Source organism: Solanum lycopersicum, chromosome 10 (genome assembly GCF_036512215.1).
Source record: "Solanum lycopersicum chromosome 10, SLM_r2.1".
NCBI classification, from domain to species: Eukaryota; Viridiplantae; Streptophyta; class Magnoliopsida; order Solanales; family Solanaceae; genus Solanum; species Solanum lycopersicum.
In genome coordinates this window covers 57,361,338-57,372,160 of record NC_090809.1, presented here as the reverse complement: position 1 = coordinate 57,372,160, position 10,823 = coordinate 57,361,338, and the positions used below count along the sequence as shown (strand labels likewise).

General features: G+C 31.8%; 1 protein-coding gene and 1 non-coding gene across 2 annotated transcripts; both read right to left on the bottom strand.

Annotated features, from left to right (window-relative positions):
- Positions 1 to 141: 141 nt before the first annotated feature.
- LOC101256532 (uncharacterized) lies at positions 142 to 2,173 on the bottom strand. The gene is made up of 2 exons (XR_011211839.1): positions 1,669 to 2,173; positions 142 to 595 (listed from the first exon to the last, which is right to left on the bottom strand). It is a non-coding gene; the product is annotated as an uncharacterized protein (transcript).
- Positions 2,174 to 4,862: 2,689 nt separating this feature from the next.
- On the bottom strand, positions 4,863 to 8,394 carry CDKB1 (B1-type cyclin dependent kinase). Its single transcript, NM_001246970.2, has 7 exons — positions 7,972 to 8,394; positions 7,829 to 7,890; positions 7,634 to 7,745; positions 7,431 to 7,524; positions 6,011 to 6,080; positions 5,281 to 5,419; positions 4,863 to 5,173 (listed from the first exon to the last, which is right to left on the bottom strand). The coding sequence occupies exons 1-7, from the start codon at positions 8,311 to 8,313 to the stop codon at positions 5,081 to 5,083; spliced, it is 912 nt and encodes a 303-aa protein (NP_001233899.1). The 5' UTR covers positions 8,314 to 8,394; the 3' UTR covers positions 4,863 to 5,080.
- Between the last annotated feature and the right edge of the window lie 2,429 nt (positions 8,395 to 10,823).

Here is a 10,823-nt window from a genome sequence, read left to right as displayed (position 1 = left end):
ATCCTAAATTCAATTCTTATACGTATTTGATAAAATTTTCAATATATATACCTAATTTAGGCTAAAGTTATACTGAATTCTATTGAACTGTATCTTGAAGCCAACCTTGCCCCTAATTGTAGAATTTTGGGGGCATATAGCTTTAACCTAACTCATGTATTCATTTAATAAAAATAAAGAACCCATAACAACGTTAAAATTCAAAACTTATAAATTTCAAATTCTAAATATGTCTCCCGTACATTCCACCTATAACTTAATCTTAGAGTGACAAGATTGGTTAGCAAGAGTTCCATTGCGTATATCCAAGGACAAATCACATTTAGAGGAAACTTTGAACTTGATTTTAAACAACACATTTAGTTTTACTTTGCCCTTCAATTTCACGTAAAGAGTTAATTGCAACATCCCCTTTTCAACTACGTCAGAAAATAAATTAGGATTCGACGAAATCTTATCCGCCATAATCATCAACGTGAAATTCATCGTTGTCGTGGTCCGTGCCCCGATGTTCCCCGCCGGGATGTGAACATCTCCGATTTCTTGGCCTCCATATTCAATATAAGGGTTGATGTCTTCGTATTGAAAACTAACCCTAATGACAGAATGGATGTGTGTTAGAAGTTAGTTCTGACTGAAAATTATTATTTTTCAAATCATATGGTCATTATGTAGTAATCTAGTGAAAAAAATGATGGTAATTATTGTTCTAGTATATCAATTAAATTTCATTTTTAAAAAAATTTATAGTGTTTGTGTGTAGTATAAGTTATTGCACTTCTACAAATTAAATATCGATAAGTTCTAATTACTTCCTTGTAATATTTCGTTAAGCAAATTTAATGCTGAATTAATTTGGATATGAAAAAAAATTAACTTCATCTATTCAAACAAAGTATTGGTTGTTAAACCATTGATTAATCGTGTATATTGTGCTCAATTGGATTGTTACTCTATATTTAGAAGATAATATAGTTTGAACAACAACTTAGATATGATATATTTATGTAAAGGAATCTAAAATGCATATTTTAGTTAATTCAAGGTTAACTACTTGCAAAGACCAAAGTCATAATTTATTAAGTACTCCCTCTCATGGTTATTTGGTGTTTGACTTGGTATATTTCTTAAAAAGCTATAAATAAAATTATAATTTTATTATATTGTCCCTAATTACTGTAAGTCATCTCACTAATTTCTAAATGAATTGAAAATAATTGATATTTAACAATAAGTGTAAAATAAGTATAAAATGGTAATATCCTTTCTTGGTTTTTTAAATTGAACAAGTAAAAATAAATGAAGTAATAGGTAAAATTTAAAAATTCAAAACCTCAAATACTTCCTTCCACTAAAATAAAAATGATGATTAGCGGTAATTAATTCTTAATTGCTGTTAAATATGTATTTTTAGCGGCAATTGACACTTTTTGTATATGTCCCTAAAGCCTTTAGCTATAGTGGTTCTAATGACACTTAATTAATGTCGGTAAAGATTTTAGCATTCTCTATTAGTTTCAATATTTAATGTTGCCAAAAGTTATTTTTTTTAATAGTATTTTTGTCTATATGTGTGATGAAATTGACCTACAAAGTACTATAAAAATTAAAACTAACAAATTCAAAATATCAAACTCAATAAAATTCAAATCATAAATTTGTCTCTACCTGTTAGGGTTCTCAATAGAGACACTTCCATTCATGGTGACGTTGAAGTTGACCTTGAACCTGGCCGCGTCGACAGACACGGCCAGGTCCTCGAGAGTGATGGAATTGAGGGTGATTGTAGGGCGTTTGGGCTTAAAAACAGTGAAATTCAAGATAGTATAGGTTATAATAACAAGCATATAGGCACATAGAATAAACATACATATTTTCTTTTTTCTCTTGTGTCTTCGCTTGTACTTACAATCCTCAACATTATATGATGTATTTTCTCTAACGTTTGATGATGATTCCATTTCCATCTCTATAATTCTCCTACTACTATTGGTACGTTCTAGCATTTTTTGTATAGATAGATGATGGATTGTGTAGTATATATTAGTGTTATATTTATAACTTGAGGCTCTAGAAAAGTAGGTTAGAGTCTAGCTACTTATTCTTTGTTTTCATTTTACTTGGCTTTTATAGAGAAAATATGTAGATGTTTTCCTTTACTTGTTAATATAGCAAATAAAGAGAGTTTTAATACTCCTTCTATCTTAATTATATAATATAGTTTTACTTGATATGAATTTCATAAAGAGAGTTTTAATACTCCATTCTATCTTAATTATACGATAAAGTTTAACTTGATACGAATTTTAAAAAAAAAATTTAAAAAAGTTATGATGTAAATTAAAATAAATCAGATGCTAGTATGATTCACTATGAATCATTTTATCACGAGTTAAATAAATATTTTAAAATTAAATTATTACTTAATATATAAATAGAATTGAATAAAAATAAAAATCATATAAATTTTGACAAGCAGAGTACCTAAATAACTTTATAAAATAGTAATAGTCAAACTTAGAGCTCCAAAGAATCATTAATAAGGTTTGATTTTAAAAAAATACACTTTTAATTAAAATTTTCTTAAAAATATGTCAAATCGATACCGTCTAAGTTAGAAAGGGGTACTAATCCATCCCGTCCAAACTAATGAAATTCTGATACTTTTTCTATGATGCAAAATAAATAGATTATTAAAAGTTTAAAAATGTTTTAATTTATTTAATTTTTTAAAGATTGCCCTTCTCTTTAATGGAATTTTCAACTATCTGTAGCTTCAAAGAAGACTTTGTGAAGAAGTAAAGGGTATATTGCCAAATTATCTTCTAATAATGTCACTAAACTAACTTTTTTAAAAATTTACGTCACACCATAAAAGTTCATTTATTTTGAATAGATAAATTGATTAATTAATTATTCAACGCGTAACAATTAATGCTTTTAGCTTTTTTAATTTCATACTCTAACTTTTCTAGAATGTGTCACATTTAATTTGCAATTTCTGGCTGGTCCTTTATGACAAAGACAAACACATTGAGAGGAAGAGTGTGTCCCATGTTGCTTTTCCTCTTTTTTTTCCCTAAAATATTTCTTGATAATATCGATAAATTAATATTTATTAATTTTAAAAATATGCTTTAGATTCAATAACTATTACTTTTAAGTATACTGTCTAACAGATAAAATCTCAAAGAATTTAAATAACATTTTTTTGAAAAGTGATATCATAAATTTGAGGTTATGATTAATAATCTCGATTATTCAAAAAAAGATTATCCATCAAAGTGATATCTTAAGGAAAATAATTTTCTTTTCTCCCGAGAAATACTCTTTCCGTTCTTATATAGTTGTCCATTTTAGAAATAACACATATATTAAGATAGCAATAATTAGCATAGTGAAGTTATAATATTACCCTTATTAATTATGATTTCAAAATGAGATAAATTAAATCTTGGAATTTTTCAAAAAGTTTAAATGACGGCATAACAGAAGAAAAAAATTGTTCTTTTTCCATTTGTCAAAATGAACAAGTAAATAGAGACAACTAAAAAGAAAATATGGACAAGTAAATAGGAAGATTAATAAATGTTTTAATTATAGGAAACAACTTTAGTATAATGATGAGTTAGATATGATATTTCTGCAAACCCTTCACACATCTAATCAATTAAACTTATTAAAAATGATATTAACAGAGTGGCTGGGTGTTAATTCAGTCGATTTTTATATATGAAAGGGAGAAGTTACTACTACATACTCTACTCCATCTAGTTGGTGCACTAGATGTATATGTGATGCTAACTAGTTTTAGTAAGGTGTAACTCTATGGCCTAGGGGATTAGATAAAGCTATAACTCCTTTTTCCTCACATCTCGATGACATTTATTGGGGTTGGTTTCCTGGTTGATATCTGTATTGAAATCTAACTAAATTTAAATTTGTGTTGAAAAATTATACGTTTTAACACAGACAATTTTGTATCTAGGAGGATTTGAACACGATACTTCTATTTAAGAATAAAAGGGTATGTATCACTCCAGAACCTATCTAGACATACTTCAGTGTCATTTTCACACATTATCCTATCTTGTTTTGAAATATTACATATAGTACTAATTTCTAATAATTATACCATTATATTTACAAAGTTAAATCAGATATGCAATCCAACAACCCGTTTGTATCTCAGTTCTCACCCTCACTCTCAAATAATAATGTACTATAGATACATGAAAAAAAAACTGTCATAATTTTAGAGTGTGTATGTCGAATAAATTGCTAAATGTAACGATCTAATGTTTAAGAGAAACGAATGTTGTAGCATGTATATTTTGTTAAAATTAACGGTGGCATATTTAAGAGTAATAATTGGTGTAGCATGTATAATTTGTTTGGCATGTATCTCGGAATCGTATCTGACCTCGAGACCTAACCCTAGCACTAACTCAGCCCAAGACCCCAACTCGAGACCTGATCCCAACACAAGATCGGCCCTAACCCTGACTCCGACCTCTACTGACACCCTAACCTACCCAACCCCCACCCTCAATCCAAAATTCAACCTCTAAATCTAATTCAAGATTCGGTTCAAATCTAAAACTCAAGAGTTGGATCTCAAATTGAGGTTGAGAGTTGGTTTTCAAATAGTATTGAGAATCAATAAACAATTTATGTTCGGAAGAAAAGTTGAGGTGTGAAGTTTAACGTGAATTTAGACAATGTTTCCTTATTTTTTTAAAAGGAAGTCACTACTTAAATTTGAGGAAAAAATAGATTAAATATCATTTTCTAGAAAACATTTTAGTTCATACCATATAAACCTTTTTGTACTTTAATCATCACTCAAGAGAAGATAAACCTTTTTGTTTCCTCAAAACATTGTAATAATACACTAAACTTGACTGCAAAACAGGCCTTCTTACAGGTGATCTTTTAGAAATACATTAGAAGAGCTAGAACAATACAGTGAAATATGAAAGTGACAAGATTAACATGGCAAATTTCAAATCACCAAGACGATGATATCCTCATTCATGGACTGAGAATGTACTTAAACAAGTGATGCAAGTGAGCATCCTCAGAATTGAGACTTGTCCAAGCTGTCAAAGTATGGATGATCAAGTGCAGCTTTCGCAGAAATCCTATCTGATGGATCAAATTTGAGCATTTTCTACAATGACCAAACACATAACAGCATTATTTCCTTAGTTCTAGCAAAGAAGAGGTAGAACTAGAAAAAAATAACTTGAAAGTATTACAGATGAGATGGGGATTTACCGTTAGGAGGTCGACACCATCAGGTCCCAATGCTGGAACAGCAGAGGCCAAGTTCTGAGGCTCCCATTGTGGATAAACATGCCAGTCGCGGAGTGAACTCACTCCAGGCCACTGCTTATCAGTTGGAGTTCCTAACAACCTTCACCAATTGCACAAACGTATTTATAATATAATCAATTTGCTTGCCTAAGCAAGTTCATCAAAACAAAATAGTATGTTGTAATACTTAAAAATTCAGTTTCTTGAGATTTAATTAGTTTTAGTACTAGAAACTTGATTATTGCCTTCAAAATATCAGATGTAAAACCTCAAATGTCGAATGTTTTAACCTATGTGGTTCTTTTTGTGTTATCCCTTCTAAAAAACTGCTTTTATGGACAGCATATTTTCCCGGATAGGAATGAAAAATCCTCCTGTTAACATGAATCTAGTTTTCATTTCATCAGGGGAAAAGCAATATATAGGTAAGAATGTCGTAACAACTCAATCCTTGAGCCTGAACAACTTTTAGAAAGACAGTCTAGCATCAAGGAGGCAGTTGGTGTCATTAGATAACATATTAACCACTAACTAATACCTCAAAAATCATATGTGGAACACATAATTGAAAATCCAATAATTTTGCCACAATAGTCATCAGTAGCCAACCCTGAGGTGTTTGTTACTAATTAAAGAACAATTGCACAAAGCAGAAAAACACAAAGAACTTAACAACTGATCATAGACATACCTGAATATGTGAAGCAATTGCTGGAACTCAGAGTCACCAGGAAATAAGGCTTGCCTTCTAACCATCTCGGCTACATCACATAGAGAAGACAAATTAAAACAACCTACCTTAAAGTGAGTGCATTTAACCAGGCAATATAGTTTGTCTTCAACATCTAGGCCAATCCCTAGAGGAGCTAAAAGAATATTCTTTCTTGTGACCATTTCTTTGCCAATGTTAACACATACTCAGAAATTGAAAATTATCCACAATTGGTGATTTCCATTTGGCCTGAACTCTTGGTACAATTAGAATGCATTTTCAATTTCCATGGAAGTGCTCGACAAGAATTTATTCTGCAATATTACTTCGCTTGTACGACACAAAAAATATTGATGGTATAAGTCTTCATTGATAAGATTGTAGTTTAACTCAAGTTTTTTATAAGAACTTCTAGAGATGTAACCTATGTTGTCAAAGGCAACAAGCAGTGAACAAGCATATTACAGCTTGTAAGGTCTGCCAGAGCTTTAAGTGCAAAACACAATTAAGGCATGGTTGTGATCTCTTGTTAGGAATGACTATAAGCATCAATCAATAACTACATGAACAAAGTAATTAGATAAAAACAACAAGTGGAACATACGAAGTGAAAATATGTATATTAAGTCCAAAAGCCAATCTAAAGTTTTAAATCTCAAAGCTCCGTTGTGTTTATAACAGTAAGAAATGTATTCATAACACTTTTTAACAGTTAAAAACTGTCTTTTTCCAGTTATATTTATTGTTCAGTGCCATCCACTAATAAAAGAGCCCATGTCTATACACCTTATAGCCGTGATCACTGCACTCAAGAAGATCCCAAGCCTAAGCTTCTCACGATTTAAGAGCTTAAGCGTGCCTCGCATGAACCTTCACTAACAATGTGAACATTTCCTAGTATATCCATCCTGGTGCTTTTCAGCCACCCTAGCAGATGTACCAATTTTCAAGAGAACACCGCTGAGATCTAAAAGTTCGTTTAATACCTAAGCTATGTTAAAAGCAACCCAAAGTCCTTCATCATTTTATCCAAATGTGATACTAAAGAACATAAACTGCCCAAATCCATCTTCTCCTGAAAAATTCCAACCGAGATATGACATTTTACACCACCATCCTACAAAACTAATATGTTCTACTTAATATTAGAACAAAATTATGTCTTGACTGAATTTCAAATCAATTACGAACAGTATTGTCAAATTATCAGATCATAAACATATCAAACGATGTGTGCAATAACTAGTCAATGGAAGAAAAGGCTAAAACTTTGGTATAATTCAAAGCAACAGACAACATGTAAACTGTAAAGAGTTAAAAAAACATTTCAACTTAAAGAATCAAACCAGCAATTTGGCCTAGCAGAGTAAACAACATTGATCAACTCAAACAAACTTACCAAAAATACATCCCACAGACCACATATCAACAGCAGTTGAGTAATGAGTAGATCCCAACAAAACTTCAGGAGCTCTGTACCATAGAGTAACAATCTGAACAAACGCAAGTGAGTTATTCCACAAGCAACAATCTTCACTTTCTATATCATTCTGATGATTTTATATGGCAATTCCAGTATTGAGAAATGAAAAAGCTATTAACCTCATGGGTGTAGCTCTTCATAGGAACAGTAAACGCCCTTCCAAGCCCCAGATCAGCAATCTTAAGTATTCCCTTCTCTTTATCCACTAGAAGATTCTGCGGCTTCAAATCTCTGAGCATAAAATTAAAAAGGGTCGATTAACACTGAGTAAATTGACCAGAATTTACACTAACCTAATCATGGCTAAGTTAGACCTGTGGAGAACTCCATGGCTATGGCAGTGAGCAACCCCTTTGCACAATTGAAACAAAAAACTCTGCCCCAAATACGCAAACATCATTATCAAACAAATGGGTGAGCACAAACACAGAAAAAGAAAGATGGGTTTTGCATAAACCTGGATGAGGGCAGTAGGAAGAGCCCTAGCATTAGGTCCTTTCCGATGAGAATCAATGAATTTCTTAAGATCAGTATCCAAATACTCAAAAACAAGATAAAGAATTGGTTTCCCATTTTTGTCAATATGTTCAACACAAAGCAAACGGACGATGTAGAGAGAATGAGATAGCATTTGAAGAAGTGAGATCTCTCTGAGAGCAGTAGGCGGTATCCCTTCTTCATCCATTTCAAGACGAGTCTTCTTCAAAGCCACCAATTGTCCGGTAGCCTTGTCCTTTGCTTTGTACACTTTTCCATAGGTTCCTTCACCTACCTTCTCCAATTTCTCGTATTTCTCCATTGATGATGAAGCTTGATTGATTGGTTTAGCAGATCTTAAGGAAAGAGAAAGAGAAAGGGGAGCGTAAAGCAAACAGAGAAGGTTTTCCCCCTCTTCGTTTTGAATTTCAAATTGCTACAAATGCTACCGCCTACCATAAATAATGTTGACTAATTCACTTAAATTGATTCAAAAATAATGTTATTAGTTTATTGTTTTATACAAAAAAAAAAAAATATTGCGTTATTCGTTCGGTTTTTAGTTTTTAAATATTACTAGGTTATTGAATAAATTGATAAATCATCAAGATTATACTATTTAATTAGTTATTATAGCTATAATTTGTTATAATTATCACTCGTGACTAATATTAATCATTAATTACGTAACCTAACTTCGAGTTTGTATAATTAGTCACGTTTGTATAATTCACCATCACATTTGTATAAGTCGCAACTAGCAATTCTTCGTTTGATTTGTATTTGTATACGATGGTTTTATTTGGATATGATGATTTCCTTTGGTTTTGCAGTTTTATCACCATATACATTCAATCTTTTTGTGTATAACTTTTAAAAGTCTGTTTAAATGTGTAGTTTTCAAATTTTGTATAATATAATTTATATTATGTAATTTGTATAATATAATTTGTATAATTGTCTAAAAGTTCATATCTATATGTTTGTATCAATTCGTTATTTTGAGTTTTATCATATTTGTATAATTTCATACTTTAAATTACTCAATGATTGAATAACATGAAAATTATACAAACGTACCCGCGAATTATACAAACAAGATTCGAATTATACAAATTATTGTCCTCTATCACTTGCCTCTCTCCTTCCTCTCCCAATCTCGCTCCCCTTTCTCCTTCATCTCCCAATCTTGCTTGCTTTTCTCCTCTTTCTCTCTCTCTCTCCCAGTCTCGCTCTCTAGATATACAAATACATATGTATATCAGTTACATATATACAATTATCTAACTGATATACATGTACAATTCACCTTTCTGCCCTCTCTGGCTCGCCTCTCTCCTTCCTTTCCTAATTTCGCTTGCCACTCTCCTCCCTATAACATGTAGCTACGAATTATAGTTAACAAGCTATAGCTATGGAGCGTAATTAAGTTATTTTTGAGTGGTTATATGTGAGTTCCCCTAGTATTTACTACTTTACTTCTACATAAATATAGTAAATATTTTTCTCGGTACCTTATTGATTACTGCCTTTGCATTTAGCCTTCAATTCATACTACACAATGACTTTGAGTTCACAATTTCATATTATAAAAAATGTCAAAACCTAAAGTAAGAATCATATTCCTCTTAATTTCTCTTTGTATTGCACTTGAATAGTTCTTTACATGTTGACTATTATTATTTTTATTTTATGAGCGTTGTTTAAGATTATATTATTGCTTTGTCGCATAAAATTGTTGGAGAAGTCGTCCATTTGTTTTAGAAGCATTTTCTTATTAGTTTAATTTAAAATCGAATCCCTAAGGACCAAAATCGATAAACTGATAAAAAAAATATCTTTTTCATTGGTTATTGATTTAGTATATTTAAAAATTGATAACCGAATCGATTGATTCACACCCCATGTTACGTATTATTTTATAATGTGTTGTATTATAGTGTATTGTGTTGATTCACACCCCATGTTACGTATTATCTTATACTCTTGAAACTAAGGTTGTTCCCCCTTTGTATTTCCTTGCCCTTAGATCCCTAACGAATTTGTAGGATGGGTATGTCGTGCTGCTAGATTTGTGCATGATTTATGTGTTTAAATTAAATATGAATGTGTTTATGTGCGGGAAATCACGATAATGATCATTAAAATATGGCCGAAAAAGTTGATGTATGGGCGTGAATAGGACAGTATTTTAGGCAATGTTTTGGGGTGTATAAGTTGTGCATTTATCGTGTATTTTATGTGTGTAATGGATGTACAATATGATACTTATTATGATGAATTATAGTGAATTGAATGAACCATGAAATCTCCCTAAGAACTAATGTGAAAATTGATGAAAAAGTGCAGAAAAATCGTGGAATAAATTTCCAGAACTTAGAAATAGGCTTTAAAAGAATCTGGAAATTTTTGGACGTCAAAGAAATTTTAAAAAAAGTTTTGGAGGCTGCAGGGATCGAACCCAGGACCTCCCTGCAACAGGTTTTAATTAAAAAAAATGGGGCAGGGGGGGATCGAACCCTCGCCCCTGCCTTCCGCGAAAAAAAAACAAAAGAAAAGGAAAAGAAGAGGGGGCTGGGGGGATCGAACTCGCGACCCCCAGCTACGCGCGAAAAAAAAAAGAGAAAAGAAGCGGGGGCCGAGGGAGGGCTCGAGCACGCGACCTGGGGGAGAGGCGAAAGGGAATAAATCAGGAAATTTAAATGAGAGGCGTGAGATTCGAACCCAAGACTCCATGTACACGCGAGGGAAAGAAGAAAATACGAAGAAATAAAATGTGAGGCGTGGGAATCGAACCCACGACCTCAATGACTGTAGCAGTGTACGAAAAAA